This window comes from Cheilinus undulatus, linkage group 5, assembly GCF_018320785.1.
Source record: "Cheilinus undulatus linkage group 5, ASM1832078v1, whole genome shotgun sequence".
NCBI classification, from domain to species: Eukaryota; Metazoa; Chordata; class Actinopteri; order Labriformes; family Labridae; genus Cheilinus; species Cheilinus undulatus.
Window position 1 is genome coordinate 40917047 of NC_054869.1, and position 18567 is coordinate 40935613.

The 18567-nt window shown below is 40.7% G+C and overlaps 1 protein-coding gene across 1 annotated transcript in view; it reads right to left on the bottom strand.

Annotated features, from left to right (window-relative positions):
• frmd3 (FERM domain containing 3) overlaps positions 1-18567 on the bottom strand; it is a 119142-nt gene that overhangs the window by 61903 nt on the left and 38672 nt on the right. The window contains exons 3-5 of the mRNA XM_041788123.1: positions 17753-17795; positions 10282-10363; positions 1215-1312 (exon numbers count right to left, since the gene is read on the bottom strand). Coding sequence (XP_041644057.1) covers positions 1215-1312; positions 10282-10363; positions 17753-17795 — 223 coding nt within the window. The remainder of the gene's footprint in view (positions 1-1214; positions 1313-10281; positions 10364-17752; positions 17796-18567) is intronic.

Here is an 18567-nt window from a genome sequence, read left to right on the forward strand (position 1 = left end):
ACATTTCAACCAGCAAGAACAGTGATTCTAACCTCACGAAGTGACGAGTTAAAAAACACACTTCAGCCAAACTAGTTTCCAGAGAGCCAGACGCTACAAACACAACTCACCCAGCTACAGCTCATGTAAGCTCTGCTTCAACACAGAATGATGTCATGCAGAAACGTGTGGATCGTTAGGGCTGATGGCGAGAGCACTGTCTCACTTCCCAGAAGCAGGGAGTACTTGCTTGGGGCATCCTGGCAAATCAGCAGCAATGTGGGAAAAGTCATCAATGAGAGGAGGACTGTACTGAACTATCCAGTATGGATGCTTCTGTCTTTCTTCATGACTACTCCAAATAAACCACAATGGTTGAATTTTACTGTTTTAGCGGAGGTTACAGTTGAGATCATCAGTTTATGAGTATGAATGTGGGACAACTTCAACAGAGCACTGTTAACTTATTTGTTTGGACAGTTTGTTGTTGTTATCGGTGAAGGTTGTTATTTGGCTGTTGTCATGGTCACAACTAATTTGCTAACAGGCTAACTTAGAGTTAATGGTGCTAATGTGAAGCTAAGTGCTGTTTCTGTGTTTAACGTAGGCGTATATTGTGCTGCTGACTGTATGTGTGTAAGGAACAGCTTGCAATTTTCATTCTGTTTTTTTAAACGACTTACATAAAGACAAAGAAAATAAAGCCTTTTTACAATCATTCCTTAGATATGGTCATGTGCAATATTATCAAGCAGGCTGTATCAACAAGGCAACTAGAATTCAGGTTTACCGTTGGCTCCATTTTTACTGTTTTGGACTTGGATCAGGCTCAGACAGAAACATGTTTCCTCAGTCCTACTTTAGCACAGATTTGAAGTAATATTCCAGTGTTTCTGTTTTTATGTGCTTTATTGCTGTTAATTGCAGGTTATTGGTAACATATGACTATCTAAAGCAATTTTCCAGTAGTTGTTCCAAATGGCTGAAATTCTTGAGGAATGCCAGTCATTTTGGCTGGAGACAAACAAGCAGGAACTTTGGTTTGAACCTCTGTGGATCATCTTTATCATGGTTGCGGCCATGTGACTGGCTGATAAGATATTTTCTTTAATGATGAGTTGAACAGGTATACCTAATAAAGTGATTAGTGGGTGTAAATGCAAGACAACCTGGGATTCAGCTGCATCTGCTTAATCAAAATCAGACCATATCTGTTGTGTTTCACTGAGTCTCACCTTGTACGATGCACGCTCCCAGATATGCAGCCTCTGCAAAAGGACAGAGAAGACGCCCGTGGTAGATGTCTCTCTTCAGCTGGAGGTACAGGAGATACCTGAAAACAAAGACAGCACATCATATAAATATGTCATTTTATTTGTGTGGTTTGAACGCAGAGATTTTTGTCCCCAATGAGGCAGGGCATGACTGCAGCTTGGAAAAATCTCGGTTTGATTTAGATCTCTGTCATCCATTATCCTGACATGAGCTTCGGTCTTATCAAGAGACAAACTTCAAAGGATTACCAAATCTAGATGATAAGTGGTCTACGCTAAAGTTCATACCACAGACTTTGTCTAAACAAACCAAAGACTGACAGTTGCTTTTAATTAAATTATGTTTCATATTCATAGCTTAAATCCTGTCTTTTTTAGACACTGTGACGTGGTTCACTGGTCCATAAGCAACATAAAGGAAATGCCCAAATTATATTTTGTTTGACCTATTTAAAGTAGCTGTTTATGAGGTGTCATTTCATCCTGTAATCCAGCCTGAATCCAACCCTCTGCATGGATCAGGATAATCCTTGGTCAAGCAGAGGGCTTTCGATCAGTTATTACCTGATCTTATCTGATTGTGTAACCTTATTTCACAGGATTCGATCCAGTGTGATAGCTGTTATCTGATCAGATTACTTTAAAACAGCTGGGCCCAGATTTAATGATGATCCAGCTTTTAACCGTGATGTCATTTCTGTGATGGAAACCACGTCATCCAGCTATGACTATGACTGCGGTGATCTCGGAGACGGCATGCAGTAAGTTGTTTTTTCTTGTGTTACCAAGAAGGCAAGAAATGACTGGTGCAGAACTACAGGGACTAGTGTTGCCATGGGAACAGATGGGTTACCGAAGGAGAGGAAACTCTGACTTTAAAAAGTCATTAAAAATGTTTTATAAGAAGAGTGAAAGAAGTATAAAAAATGGATGGATGGGTGAGGAGCTGGCTGCTGTAGCCAGCTAGTTTTATAAACAGTTAGTCCGAGTAACAGAGTTTTAATTCTCAGTGTTCTGCATTCACATGACCTTTTAAGTTGGTTTAATTTTGTCCCTTATTTCTGCCCTCTTTGTTCCATTCATACTTTTTCTGCTCTCTCATTTTACTTTCCAGGCATTACACAGTATCGTTAACATGTAATTTATTTATAGACCAAAAAGTGCTTTTGGTCTATTGTTTCTGTGTAGTATAAGATCATTTCTCTGAATTAATCGATGAACTCGTTTACTTGACTTTCTTTACTTCTGTTCTCTCTGGACTTCTCTCCTGTCTCTTCTTCCACACTGTTTGTATGTTTTCTTGCATAGTAAAGTCAAACTTGATGAGGCAATGTAATTGAACTGCTGTTAGTACTCCAGTATACAATCCCAATTCCAAAAAGTTGGGGGACTATATAAAATGTAAATAAAAATAAAATGATTTGATGATTTTTGAAGTGATTTACATATCTCATAAACCCAAAATTTATTCACAATAGAACAGAAACAACATATCAGAAGTTAAAGCTGACATTTTGCCTTTTCTTTCAAAATAGCAGCTCATTATGAATTTGACGGCAGCAACGCATCTCAAAAAAGTTGGGACAGATGCAACAAAAGACTTGAAAATTAAGTGGTACTAATAAAAATTAGCAGGAGGAACATTTTGCAACTAACCATCAGCTGGTCAGTAACATGACTGGGTACAAAAGGAGCATTCTAGAGAGGCAGAGTCTCTTGGACCAATTTCAGAAAAAATGTTCCTCAATGTATAATTGCAAAGACGCTGAATATCCCACCATCCACAGTCCATAATATCATTAAGAGATTCAGAGAATCTGGAGTAATCTCTGTGCACAAAGGACAAGGGAATAGGTTAATACTGGATGCTCGAGGTCCTCAGGCAGCACTGGCTTTAAACAGACTCGATTCCTCACTGGAAATCACTGCATGGGCTCAGGAACACTTCTAGAAATCACTGTCTGTCAACAAAGTACGCTGTGCCATCCACAAATGTAAGTTAAAGCTGTGTCAAGCAAAGAAGAAGCCATATGTGAACACAATCCAGAAATGCTGCTGTCTTTTCTGGGCTAAGACTCACTTAAAATGGACTGAGGCAAAATGGAAAACTGTTCTGTGGTAAGATGAATCAAAATTTGAAATCCTTTTGGGAAACCTCAGACATCTTGTCCCCAAGACAAAACAGAAGAGGGGCCATCCAGCTACTACAAAAGCCTTCATCTCTGATTGTATGCGTTTTCATTAGTGCCTATGGGGTGGGCAGCTTACACATCTGGAAAGACACATATGCTCAGACCCAGTCAGTGGCTCTTTCTTTCTTTCTTTCTTGCATATTTCAGCAAGACAATGCTAAACCACATACCGCATTCATCACAACAACATGGCTAGAGGAGTGTGGGTGCCAAACTGGCCTGCCTGCAGTCCGAACCTTTCACCAATAGAAAACATCTGGAGCATCATAAAACAAATCCAGCAAAGAAGACCTAAGACCGCTGAGCAGCTAGAATCCTACATCAGACAAGAATGGAACATTTCTCCTCTAAAACTCCAGCGACTGGTCTCCTCATGTTTCCGTTTACAGATTGTTGTTAAAAGAAGAAGGGATGCTACACCATGGTAAAAATGGCTCTGTCCCTACTCTGTTGAGATGTGCTGCTACCATCAAATTCAAAATGATTTCTTTAAATGGTAAAATGTCTGAAGTTCAACATCTGATATGTTATGTTCTATTATGAATAAAATATGGGTTTATCAGATTTGCAGATCATTGCATTTTGTTTTTATTTAGATTTTCCAGAGTGCCCCAACTTTTTGTAGTTGGTTTATGCATGCAGAGTAGGAGAATCATACGAGGGATGATTTCAGCCTCTTACTATGGACCTTCTTCAGGTTGACTGTGCCAAAATGTTAGCAAGCAGCTAACTAACTGTGTGTCAAACAGGACCCCACCATCAAAGCCAGTTATAATAACTGATAGAAGGTCTGATCCCACATTGAGATATAGAAACCTTTGCCTTGAGAACTTTTTTTTAAAGATTTTATTTTTGGCCTTTCTGCCTTTATTTGATAGGACAGTGGATAGAGTCAGAAACAGGGGAGAGAGCAGGGAGAGACATGCAGGAAATAGTGCCATGGGCCAGATTCGAACCCGGGTCGCCTGCGTATATGGCATCTGCCTTAACCACTCGACTACCAGTGTGCAGAGAACTTTTTTCTAATGGTATCTGTTCTTCTCCAGACAAGCTTTAAATGATGCTTTCTGCAGAATATTGATATAATAAAAAGGCAAATGCCTTTGCACATGCTTCACATGATCTTTAATAGCACCTTATTTTTTTTTGCACAGAAAGTTCAAAGTAAAAACTAACTTCCTAATGGTATTTTTGGGGTTACCAGGCTGATTTTTCATCTCTGTTTGATATTCAGAGAAAAAGTGGAAAAGGAAACTGGAAAACTTCACAGATCATCCTGGAAACTGGAGCACATGCAGCTCTCACACATTAGCATAATAAGATTTTAAATTCCAAGATGGAAATAAAATCCATGATATTGAGCGGTCCAGTGGATTTTATCACTGACGGAAGGTCCTTGAGAACTTTTCCACTTCATTTACTCTTCATGTGTTCTCCATATACTGAACAGGAAGTGTGAGGTGATATCACTTATTCTTTAGGAAAAGCTAATGAACAGACATAGACAAGAAGTTGAAGGAGTCAAAGCAAAATGAATGAGGATAAGAGACGAAGGAAACAAGAGAACAGGGAAAACGATGGTCTTGGAGACATAGGAGGGAGGCAAAGGAGTTGTGGAGACAAAGGGAAGGCAAGGAGAAGACCTCTGGGATGAAATTATGCAGGGACAGAGGAGAGAGATGCAGGGAATAAGGGGAAGGAGAAATGGCGAGAGGAGAAGAGATGGTGAGACATCTCAGCTCAGATGGGACTGCTGAGTGAGAGTCTAATTATCACTAAGCCTGAGGGAAGGTGTGTGACAGTAAGGATGTATAGACCCTTGATCTCAGCTGGTGAGTCGGGACTCTGAAGTGGCTTGAGAAGCCATTCTCAGTGGGTCATGGATGTGTGCCTGGGAAAAAATACGTGGCAAAAAGTCTTCGGTGTGTTTTTATTCTGAAGGACATGTCTCCATCACTTAGTTTCACCACTGTTTGTTCTACCAAGTCCAAACTGCCCATCTTTTATTTAAAACAGTTGGTTCTGATTGAAAGGTGGAAGAAATTTGAGTCATGATTTGCTGGCAAGGAGATTGTGGCCAGTTGAGAACCACTGGTAGAGTATACTACAAGTGAGAGGAAAAATCCATTTACTATGTTTTGGGATTTTTATTGGACATCTTTCAATATCAAAATTGTTTATTTAGGATCCTTAACTATGATGTTCAATTAAAGGGATGTTTCGGTATTTTTGAAGTCAGTTCACATGAGGTACATGGCAACAGTAGAGGGGCCTGGATGCCAGGAAAGCTAGACTGCACTGCATAATAGACGGGTTCAGTTGCTCCATGTAATTTAGTGAGTTTTTGGGAAAAATGAGCCAAGAAACAATGTTGGCTCAAATGTACACCATTTAGAAAAATTTCAAAGTGTTTCATGTTTCCCCAGAACACTTCTGTGTTTGGCACTATTTTGTGATGCAACTTTTCGCCTCGGACTTGGAGGAGATGAGGGTCAGCATCTCCATATCTGAGGCCACGATTCTCTGCCAGAAAACAGTGAATTTCCTCCAGGCGGGGAGGGTGTCGTTGGCCCAAGTGAAGGAGTTCAAGTATGCCAGGGTCTTGTTCACGGGTAAGGGTAGAATGAACCGTGAGATCGACAGGCAGTTGGTGCAGCATCGGCAGTATTGCAGACATTGTACTGTACCGTCACGGTGTGAGTCTGAAAAAAAAAAAAAAACTCTCAACTTACTGGTCAGTCTTTGTTCCAGCCCTCACCTATGGTTGTGAGCTCTGAGTAATTACTGAAAAAATGAGATTGCAGTTTCAAGCTGAATGAGATCCTTCAGTAAGGTGGCTGGGCCCAGCCTTAGAGATAAGGTGAGGAGCTTGGATATCCAGAGGTGTGTCAAAATTCAAGCCGTTGCTCCTTCACCTCCTTGTGGAGGTCTTCCGGGCCCATCCAACTAGAAGGAAGCCAGAGGGTAGTCCAGGACTCACTGGAGTGATTATGTACTTTATCTGGCCTGGGAATGCCTCGGAATCCCTCGGGAAGAGCTGGTAAGAGAGATGTCAGAGTGGACTTTCTTTACCAATCTTTTTCAACTTTCTGAAGATAAATTGGCAAAACCACCTCTGAACCCAAAGAACTGAATAGAAATTTGCCATACAGGTAAGAATATGCCTGAGGCTTAATTTGTCTAATGGCTGTTTGCTAGACAAGCTTCAGTCGCAAAGCATGTTTGCTTTATGAAAAAAATGTGTCAGCTGTTGAAGTGGAGAACTGATCTGAAATAACTACTTTCAGTCTGGTTTGTTGTTCCTCTGACAAAGCCTGCAGACCCAAACAGCCAGCCAGAAGCCGAAGCATGCATTGCAATTTAGTGCCAAACACAGAGGCTTTTTTGGTGAAAAATTAAAGACTTCAAAAATTTTGGAAATTGAGGCAACTTGTTTTTTTGGCCCATTTTTCCCTAAAACTCAATAAATTACATGGAGCAGCTGTACCCATCCGCAGCCTTGTATAGCCTAGCTTCCACAAGCACAGCCTGTTTGAAGAGACAATGCTCATTGCAGTCATTGGAGGCTAATGCTACTACTATTGCCAAGTATGTTATACAACTCAACTCCAAAAATACTGAAATATTCCTTGAAGAATGGCAGCTGACGTGAGCAGCCAAAGGAGACGATGCATACCTTGCTTTCTCAAAGCTGAGTCCTTCAGGTTATAAATAAAGCTCTAACTCTGTCAGCTCCTATCAGTCTCTCTGACTAAACTGGTGAATAAATGAATAAATCCTTCCATCCTGACTGAAAGAAGATAACCAGTGGTGAGTTGTTGTCATGTTTGTGTATGTTCGGTTTCATGCAACCGTCTCACTGCGAGCAAGTTGCATCACTGGCTGAATAGCTGAGGAGCTAACCTCACAAACACTGAGTTTTTCAAATTAAGACTAAAACAAAAGGTACCGTCCACAGAAATAGATTACAATGTTTGAATCCAGTGAACCGTGGGCATTTCTATCAGGTCAGTGGCTGTTCTTATTTCAGAGAGCTGCTGATGTGATTATTGATTAACATTACAGCTTGTCCTAACTTCACTTGAGCCAAGTGAGCATCAGTGACAAAATCAACTTAATTACATTGACTCCTATTGTAGTATTAGGGAAGCAACAACTCCCAATATGATATTGGCTGTTAGTGAGCACATGTAATCAGCATTTTTTTATGCTACTATTGCTACATGTTACATGTAACTATACTATCCATGTATTACATATTTCTTTGGCTATATTTTCTTATCTCCTTGAGTAAAACTCAAACCAGGGTCTAAAACTGACATCAAATGTTGGTGAATCCTCTGTTCGTTGTGTAAATTTCTGCACCTCATGCTGGGTAGATGTTTTTCACCAAAAAAATAAGGCATAAAAAAACTATGCTGACTTTATTGCTGGTGCCTCTCTGTCTCTGGCTACCCTGCTCTCTGCTGCTGGGTCTTTGCAGCAGTGGGTTTCAAGACCATCATGATTCATGATACACACACTGAAGTGAAGTGCTACTCTTTGGTTGAAACTGGCCAAATCACACTCAAGATAATTGCAATCAATGGGCTGATGTAAATGTAATATCAGTGTGTTTAATAATTTGGCTGCCAATAAATGTGAAGATTTTCAGTGAGATGAAAGCAGCAATAAGCACGCTACAAAGCCTTTTTCCTTCTTCTGTCACTGTGGCTGCATTTATCATGTATCAGTATTTTACTGTTACCTCCATCAAGGAGGTCATGTGATCGGGTGGGTTTGTTTGTTTGATTGTTCGTTCGTTTGTTCATTTGTTAGCAGCATAACTCAAAATGTCATGGATGGATTTTCGGGAAATTTTCAGGAAATGTCAGAATTGGCATAAGGAAGAACTGATTAGATTTTGGGAGTGATCCGGATCACTGTCTGGATCCAGGAATTTTTTAAAGGATTCTTTACTATTGGGAGATAGGGCTAATGGCGGAGGTCTGCGCTCTCTGAGTGCTTTTCTAGTTCATAATGCAATCACAGCCTGCTGTGGACTGATCCATACGGCCTCTGTTAGACAGTGCTCAAAAAACTGGAGTCCTTAAATACACACTCCTCGTTCATTGTTTCTCTACCGCTGTGGTTCTCAACTGGTTGAGTCACAGACCCACCATAAACTCCTCAAGAAGAATTGCGACCCTAGTTTTTTAGAATTTTTTGATCAATCAGAGGTATTAAATAAAAAATAGGGGAGGCAGTACAAAATATGTAACAAAACAATGAAACAGGACAAAGCATGCATGTTTTATGGAGTCTCATAGACAATTTGGTGCAATTTTTTTTCCCAGGCACACATCCGCGACCCACTGAAAAGGGTTTCACTACACACTTTTGGGTCCCAACTCATCAGTTGAGAACCACTGCTCTACAGCACATGATGCAAGAGCAGACACACACATTTACTCACATAATCTAGATATCATACATTAAATGACTGAATTTTCTCCTCACCCCTTGTTGCTCCTTTAAAATTCCCTAAACACCTAAGAATAGAACACAAAAACTCAGACTACCACCATGACCCAAAAACTGAGGTAACTATTGAACCTTGAGCTCACTGTACTGTTGCATCTCTACATGTCAATACCTCATCCCCCTGTTCTTGTTTTCCTTTCTTTTGCTCATGTTGAGATGGGCAAGCAACAAGAAAAGAGGGAGACGACAAGGCACCAGGAGAGTCTGACAGGAATAGTTCCTTGATTTTCTTTCGCTTTCCTGATTCAACAGAGCTTGTTAGATTGCTTTCTTAAGGTGAGATAGTTCTGCATTGATAAAATTCATAACCATGTTTGTAATGTCATGCCCTTACTTGTTTCAACACAGAGGCAAAAAAAATATGCACCTCACAGATGCCAAATTCTTGTTAATACAAAGTCCCACACTTCAATTTGTCCGTATTCAAAATAAAAGCACTAGATGTTGTACGATTTACAAGCTGAGCTTGAAATTTATTCAGCTGGCAGCTGAGGGGAGGATCAAGAGAGAAGGGTGGAACTTTCGCCCTTGTGGGGAGGTCCAACCAAAGCTGGGGGCGTTGCTAACTTCCCACATCACATCATGAGGGGAAAATCTGAGAACGGCTTAATTCAGCACACATTTTCTGAAAGGTGGAGAAAGAGAGGAGGAGAGAGAATGGATATTTCTGATTCTTGCAGGGTTGTGGACAGGCCAGGGGCACATATTTTTGTTAGAAAAGCCTGAAAAGTGTATTTAGCATAATGTGTGACCTTTAAAACTGTTTCAGACTGGACACGTGGAACACGAGTCCTGGTCATAGCACGGCTTGATTTTCTGTCCATTTGCATGTTAACAGGTCAGGACTTTTAGACTGTCCTGACCTGATAAGCATTTCTCAGGCGTGGAGAGTTTAGAGAATCACGGTCTCACCTACGTTTTTCTGCGCACCGCATTATCAGCCAGGCAACTAAAAATGGCAGCTGTACCATTTGTGAAGCTTTCTATGTCCACGCCAAAAGAATATACCACAGGAAAGAAGCAGCACGAGCACACATCAGGTTTGTGTTTTTCAAAGTAAAAGCCCAGTTAAGCATTTCTTTGGAGAAACTCCCGGCACGGTTCTGCTATAAAATGAATCAAGTCAACTGTAGGGAGGTTTACTGCGGTAAAACTTCTGAAGAAATCATGACAGCCCACAAGTGACGCAGTGCACTGTTTTTTTTCCCATTGCCTAACTCCAATTTTTCAGTATTGCTCATGTTGGCATGGGCAAGAGACAAAGAAAGAGGAAGATGACAAGGCACCAGAACCTTTTATGTATAAATGTTTACCTCGTGAGCTCCTCCTTGATTTTCATCGGCTCGTGGGGATAAAACTTGACCCTGAAGCACATGGTGTATGGCTGCTGGGCTGCTGGAGGCAAGAGAGAGAAAAAAAGAGTTTAAAATTGGGAATGTGAATAGAAGATGGAGGTGAGGAGCTATGGAGTTAAATGAACCATAAAACATGACAGAAACATTACAGAAGAAAAAAAAAAAGAAAAGTAGATGTTTTGAAAGAGAAAAGAGATAAAAACAAGGACAGATGTGAATGAACGAGTGCAGCAGCAGAGGAGAGGAGTCATGAGGATTATGTAAAAGAAGTCAGAGACAAAAAAAGAAATCATGTCATGCTCCTAATACTGATTAGTCATTCGATAATTACAGTAATTACTCATCACGCACACACACTCACACACCAGATACACACACATACAACCAAAGCCTCACTTGAACCGTTTTCTTCCTTTGATCTAAATCCTAGAGCATTTCATTTCTGACTGTGTGAGTGTTTGCTACTGCCGAAGAGGAATTAAAGCTTGGCCTGGTTTTCAGATATGCAAGGTAGCATGCTCAACACATAAATGTAACACACACAGAGCCAATGATAGGCTACAGGGCTCGGATCAAAGGACAGAAATAAGTTAAACTCCCTCCTGGGGTCTGACACATTTCACAGAACTGAATATAAATACATTTATGCACATGCATGATGATATTCAAAGTACCCTACATATCCATGCATGATAACACACACACAAAAACCATCTATTTTATGATGCAAACACATATAGGATGTGTTAAATACAGGATTCATAAACACTAAAATGGACCCTGGTAGCCTTGTGGTTCAGAGGCTGCTTTTCTGGAAGCAAGCTGCAAAGGTTTAAATCCTGTCTCCCTCCCAAGTTTCCAACTCTATCCACTATCAAGTCTCCACAATAGGATTAGAATATAAATTAGAACAAAAATTAAAGTTCAGTTTGCAAAGGTTTCCTGAGCTTTCATTCTCTCATTCTGGTTCAGTACACACAACCATAATCATGTGGAAGACTGCTGACTTGACAGATGTCCAGAAGACAATCATTGACACTCTTATAAGGAAGTTAAGCCACAGAAAGTCACTGCTGAAAGGGCAGGCTGTTCTCAGAGGCTGTGTCAAAGCTAATCTAAGGCCCCGTTTACACAACGACGTTTTTGAGTGAAAACGCAAAAGTTTTGTTGCGTTTTGGCTGTCCGTTTACACAGCAATGGTGTTTGGGGGCCACAAAACGGAACTTTTTGAAAATGGGCTCCAGAGTGGAAGTTTTTCAAAATGCCCCCGTCTCAGTCTCCGTGTAAACAGGGAAACCGCCACTTTCTGAAAACAGACTTGCGCACTGCGGCTGCAGTAAATATCCATGCAAAGTGCTGATTTACTTCACCATCACTTGGATCAGCGGAGACGTATTTCATGCCTGCGCCAGATTTTGACTCGACCCATACACTGTTGAAGGGCAGCCCGAAGGCTTTTTAGAAACGAAAACGGAAAATGAAGCAAAACGTTGTCATGTAAACGGGGCCTAATACAGATTTCCTTTTCCAGCAGGACTTGGCACCTGCCCACAGTGAAGCCAAAACTCCCACAAACTGGTTTGCTGACCATGGTATTACTGTGTTTGACTGGCCAGCAGACTGGTCTGACCTGAACCCCATGGAGATTCGAGAGACTCAAGACTCAACAATACAGACCAGCTGAAGACTGCTATCAGAGCAACCTGGGCTTCATAACACCCCAGCAGTGCCACAGACTGATCGGCTCCAATAGTTGCTGAGCACATGAATGATCGTAACTTACCAGAAGGTCAACATTTCTGTATTATAAATCCTTTTCTGGACTGATATTTTGTGATATTCTAAAATTTGGAAATAGGAGATTTTTTATTTATTTGAGCAGAAGGCTGTTATCATCAAACTCAACAGAGGTTCCCAACCTTTTTTTCCAAAGGGCCCCCCGCTCACATCTAAGGAAAGCTAAGCACCTCAAGGACCCATTGGGAGAAAGTCAACATCAATTTTAATTGTTTTTCACTGACAAAATCCAAACACATCAGGCTGACAGACATATGTTCTTAAACAAAAAGAGATGTATAAACGATCCATTATCATTGTGTATTTGGGCCAGGGTGTAAAAGATAATAAAGTGGATTGGTTTATTTACAAGAAAAAAAACTTTAAATTCTCAAGTTTAAGAAGTTATTAATTTAAGAGACTGTTTAAACTTGAAAAGTCATAGATATACAGTCATAGATATACATTCACCAAAACATAGATATACATTCACTGTTTTCAGTTAACTTTCTTGTAAATTTTTGACTTAAAAAGGTTGTAAATTGATGTTTTGAAAAACTTTTAAAAATAATAATAGAAAAAAAATTCTAATGTCAAAATTTAAAACTCTGATATTCTGAGTTTTTTTCTGTAAATTTTTGACTTTTTAAAACCTGAAATTCTGAGTTTGATTTTCTTGTAAACATCAACTTTATGATCCCAAAAGTTCTTTATGTCCCCCAAAATTTCCACATTTTTTGCCCCAAAATTAATGGAGCCTGTTACATTTTATAGCCTTCAGGGAGGCCCTAATACACTGTGGTTCATTATGTTTCTAATCATGATTTTATTTGTACATCTAATATTGTTATCAATATATAATTGATATACAGTTGATATTCATAATATAATATACACTGATCTAACGTATACGGAAGTTTCACTTCTAGAATTAAATCAGAGGGGAAAAAATAACTTTTGTCATGATATTCTTCTTTTTAGATGCACCTGTATGACTAAAGATGTTAATCAGTAACTGGCAGTTACACAGCCTAACCAGTGGACCAATCACAGGGATTGCAGTCTGCAAGGTTTTGACTTTTAGTTACATTTTCGATGAGATGCACATCAGCTACATGCACCGACCTCTGCACAGGGTTCAGGGCAACACAAACCTAAGGTGTATACTACAGTGTAGATTTAAGTAGTAGTAGAGATCAGGTTTAAGACTGAATAAAGCACTGTCGCTCAGATGCTTTTCACTTTGTAAGCTTTGAGCGTTGAAATTTGAAGTAGCAGCAATCAGTCGGCTAATTGGTACTGATTCACCAAGTGTTTAAATGTAAGCAGTGTGATGTAAGTAGCTAAAGGTTTGTCGACCCGTGCTCTAATGTGGTATAATTTGATACGGAAACTCTACATTAAATTAAAAGAGAGAAATGATGGTGCAGAAGAAGTGGAAACAGGTCTAACATAGCAGAAGTGTGTGCACAGTGTCCTCCCCACTCGCTCTTAATGGCTGCATCCTCTGCGGTATTATCCTGCCATGAAAAAACAGCACACATCTACATAATACATGCTGAAAAACCAAATCCTCCCACCTCTCCCAAAGAATTTCAGCTTCCTTTCTGCTCTGGCTTAAGGGACCAAGATGTTTTTTGGAAAAAGGTTTTAGTGAAGTAAATTGGCACAATATGCGCACACTGTACAGAGTGACGCATGTGCGCGTAAGCTGAGACGCACAAAGGGAAAATGAAACACAAACCACACATCCTAATTTGAGAGTAAATCCTGCCACAGGGAGAAGTGATGTGTCAGTACGACTCAGATCTGTTTAAAACTCATCCCCCATCCCTCTCTCTCATCTCCCCTCATCTATTTCACTCCGTGTCAGCCTCTAACGTCTCAAAGTGTCTCTTCAGTCTCCTCTTTCCTGTCTCTAATCTGACTTCTTTCTTTAGCTATATCGCTGTCTCTCTCCCTTTATCATCCTCCCTTTTCTTCTGTCTTCTTCCATTCTCATTTTTACCCTTCTCCTCATCTTCTCCCCTCACACTGATGAAGTGCTAACCGCTCCTTTATTAATTTATAGAACGACAGAAAGAACAGGACAGTTATTAAACGGGTGAGCGACTTCACACACGATAAAGTCAGCGCTGCAATGACACACTCGGCAGAAAAGAATCTGTTTCATCAGACATTTAGTGGAATAAAAAAGAAAACATCCTGATCTGCAAACAGTCCATTAGAATAAGCCAATCTAGTTACTCTCGACTGGATAAAATGTGGAAAAACAGGCCTATATGATGTGTAAGTTGCTCTGGATTCGGCATTAAATGTTTGCTTCCTGATTTTGTCTCCCTGTTTAAAAGGTTGCTGAGAAAGCAAAACCTGTTTAAATTTTTCATGAAGCAAAAGCAGAGTCATCTTCTCTCTTTCCTAATTCCAGGAAAAGAAGAAAACTTTTGCATTTAGAAATAGAGTGCTCTAAGAATCACTCTAGAAGGATTTAATTTTGTTTTCAGCTAAAAAAAACAGAAACATTTTGTTATGTTTGCTTGTTTCTATAATCTTGCAAAGCACATGGATTGGCCAGATTTCAAGTCTATTCCTCATGCAAAGCTCCAGGCTGAAAGACTTCCAGTCAGAGGATGACCAGTCCTATCAGCATCATTTGGGAGGAAAGAGGCGGTAGCTACAGGCGGGTTTTAGTTTAGGTGAATCTAAGGCTGTAAACTAGATGATGAGAATCCAACTGCAGGAAAAGATATTCTACTTTTCTCTTGACCTGCTTTGGCAAAAGTTTATCATCTGGCTCCACTGAGAGTGAAGAATTGACAACAGCTGCCTGCTGAGTTCGTATTCTGGAGTTTCCTCCTCAGTGGTAGTGCATACCTACCACATCATATGTTTTTTTTAATTTGATCTTGTATTTGAATTTGAATTTGACTGACAGAGTTTTTGTTTAAGGTCCACAGGTCCTGTCAGCGGTAGGAGCATATGCCAGTTCTCCACTTTGCTGCATCAACCTTGGTCTTGTACTGCTCTGGTCCTGAGCGCCCAGTATGCGGATGAGGCACTGGTTGAGTGCACCAGGTTCCTGTAAAAGTGCAGCTGCCGTTTCTGTATAAAGTGGCTGACCCTTCCCATCCCCGTTCTCCGAAGCACATCAGCATTAGACACACAGTCTTGCCAATGATACTCAAAGAGAAGTGGTCCTGTCAGCGCTGCTGGCCTCAGTCACAAGCCTCACAGGAGTATAGTAAGATCAGAAGTACCAAGGACAAAAAGACTGACTTTTGTAGCAGGAATGCAACACTGTCTTGCTCAGTGAACCCACCCTGTGCGCAAGTCTGCAGATGAGCTCAGCCCATGCACAGACAGAGAAAGTCTCCACAAGGATCACATCATCAGCAAAATCCAGATCAGTTATCTGGACACTTAACAGTACGATGCCCTTGTTGCCCACCTAATTTGCCCATACTGGTGCTGAAAAGCACAGGGGCTGACACACACCCCTGCCTCACCCCAGAATCAACTGAGAAGTCAGAGCACTCTCTGTACCAGAATATAGGGCAGACATCAGCTGGAAGAGTGCATGTGGGATCTAAGTAAAGGTCCTGCCCTTCCCAAACTCCATTTCTGGGGTGCTGCCCAGGTGGGTTTGAAATGTAACCCACAGAGTGAATGTGCAAAACAGTTTGACATGTCAGGTCAGTTTGTTTACACAAAGACAGAACATCGGTGCCTGTAAAACTGAGCCATCTCCTTACTGATGTACACTGGTAATGAGGGTGGGCGATATATCGAGTATACTCAATGTATTGCAGCTTTCGTCATGAGATGTTTGAAATGACTTTATTGGATCACTGAAAGGCATTGCTGCATACAAATGCATGAACAGACAAAGAGATGAGTGCCTTTGCAGTTAGTTTGGGGGAAATTTGAGTGTTGCATGTGCAGATCTACCTCACTGCAACAAGCATCTAAATCATAAACACAGGCACTGATCGACTACCACAGTGAGAGTGAAACGCTGATAAATTCCAGTGGCCAAAGGGGCTACTTGAAGTCACTGTCTTAACTGCCAAGGCTCAAATTTACCCACATTTGACTAGTTGGAGGGTGTAAATTTAAAGCCCTATATCTACCGATACCTAAACTAAACTTTTTAACCTAATATCTGCCATTACCAAAATCATGCAGATAATATCGCACATCCCATCCCCATCAAAAAAAGATGCAGAGGGTGACTGAACTTGTCACATTCATTAGAGTAGTACTCAAAACCACACTATCCAAGACCAAGACTTGCCCGAGACCAGAGTGCACAAAGACCAAGATAAGACCAAGACTTTTGAGGGTTGAGACCAAGTCAAGACAAAGACCAAGACCACAAAAATCAATTTAAAAAACCATGACAAGATTGAACAGTTAAAGAGCATTCTTTCTTTAATTTTAGTTTTCTTTTCAAAAAATTTGTCAGATAAAAACAAGATGTCTGCAACATTTTATCCACAGATGCCATTTCCAAAGAGGGAACAAATGTATGTTTGAGGCTTTGCATGGTGGATCCACTTGATGACAGACATGAAATCTGGAATCCATCAGCTGTGCAGGGTTACATTTAGGCAGGGCAGTGGATAGAATAGGAAACTAGAGAGAGAAAGAGGGGAATGACTTGATGGAAAGGAGCCTCTGTAAATGTAGCATGAAGAGACCACTTCGCTACCAGAGCCCCTGCTACAGTGTTTCAAGTAGATTTTAGCAGATTTGTGTGCATGGCCACTTTTTAAAAGAACTCTTTCTCCATTGAACTTTTTCTGTAAACATGGCGTACGTTAAAGATCTGTATATTTTTTAAACACTAAAGTGACACAAATGTAAAAAATTGTACCTAGATGCAGGAGGAAGCTGGCCCAGCATCTCACAGTTTGCTTAAAATAACACAAAGAAACCTCTGCTGACTTAAACATGAAGGCGGTGACTTGTTTAACATTTGAGTCTCATGTTTGCGATCCCCTGCCTTGTCTGTGTACTTGACTTTGTTTGTGAGTTTATTTCCTTGTTGGACCAATGGTTCCCTCTGGCAGTTTGTTGTATTCCTGCTCTTGTCACTCTGTCTGCCTTTATTGTGTCTCTGTTTGTCTCCCTGTGGTGTTTCTGAGAAAAAGTGTGTCCAGCGTCGTCTGGCTCTGTCACTTTTTATTAGAAATGGTAATATGAGCAGTGTTACCTGGGGCGGTAAAACTGTTATGAGTATGTTCCCTTAATGGAAATAGTTCATTATAGACAAAAGATACGTTTAAGTTCATGTCCTTTTATCCGGTGAATACTCCACTCCTCAGCGCTTGTCTCTATTCTGATATTTGATCCCCTGATATATTTTCTGAATGCCTGGTGGCTTTTAACGCTGTTGTTTATGTGCAGTCACGACCCTGTGTGCATCAGTCCCTGCGGAGCTGTCTGTTCGTCGTATAGTTTGACCTCGTCACAGTGAAGCTGCTCTCAGGAGACTAACGCAGGCGTGCATGCAAAGGCCACAACACTCAAGAACCTGAAACCACCAGATCAGACACACATCAACATGCACTTTCAGTCAAAGTCTTTGTGTTCATTTGGAGCAAACACTGATGCAGAAAACGACAAAAACAGGAACAAACATGAAACTTACACTTCATTTGTCTCACCACAGGCTTATTAGGCTCCAACCAGTGCTGAGAGAGAGAGAGAGAGAGAAGATGAATGTTACCCAAAGTAGAGATACGCACAGAGTTAAAAGCAGTATGAGCTATGGGTTCAAAAGTTTGTCCCAATCAACGAGGTCTTCTTTTTTTCATGAAAAATCATTAAACACACATTAGTTATGATTTGAACCAGATTCTGTGGATGTTCAATCAATGTTCATGGCAAATTGGGTCAAATTAAACAATTCATTTAGGAGGCAAGCAAGACTGCTTGAAAAAAAGCTGTTCACTGAGTTGTGTCTGCTGGTCGTCACTGCAAAAACTCAAACCTTAACAAGTCTGTTAGTGGAATTACTAGTCAAATGCATGTATCCTCTCATACGTAAGGACAGGGCTGCCCTGATTCCAATGGTGTGTTGCAGATTGGAGATCATATAAGCATTTCTTTAATTCATCAGAGATTGGAAACTCGATCAGATCTGATCAGCCTAGCCGACCATTTATGACAGCTGTTGTGAACGAGGATACAACTTGTAGCAGGCTGTACACGAGTAAGACAACAGAGCAGCGGGAGTAGCAGCATTAGCAATCCCGTGGCTAAAATGTCAGCGGTATGGAAATACTTTAAGCTTGAGAGTGAAAACGGTCCATCGGCCACCTGTAGCATCTGTAGCACAACCATTTTACAAGGCGGTAGCAGAAGTGCTGCGTTAGATACAGTAATGTGAGCCAACATCTCTGAACTAAACATGCAATGGAAACAGACGTCACTAGAGCAACGGAGGAGAAGGCTGCTTCACAG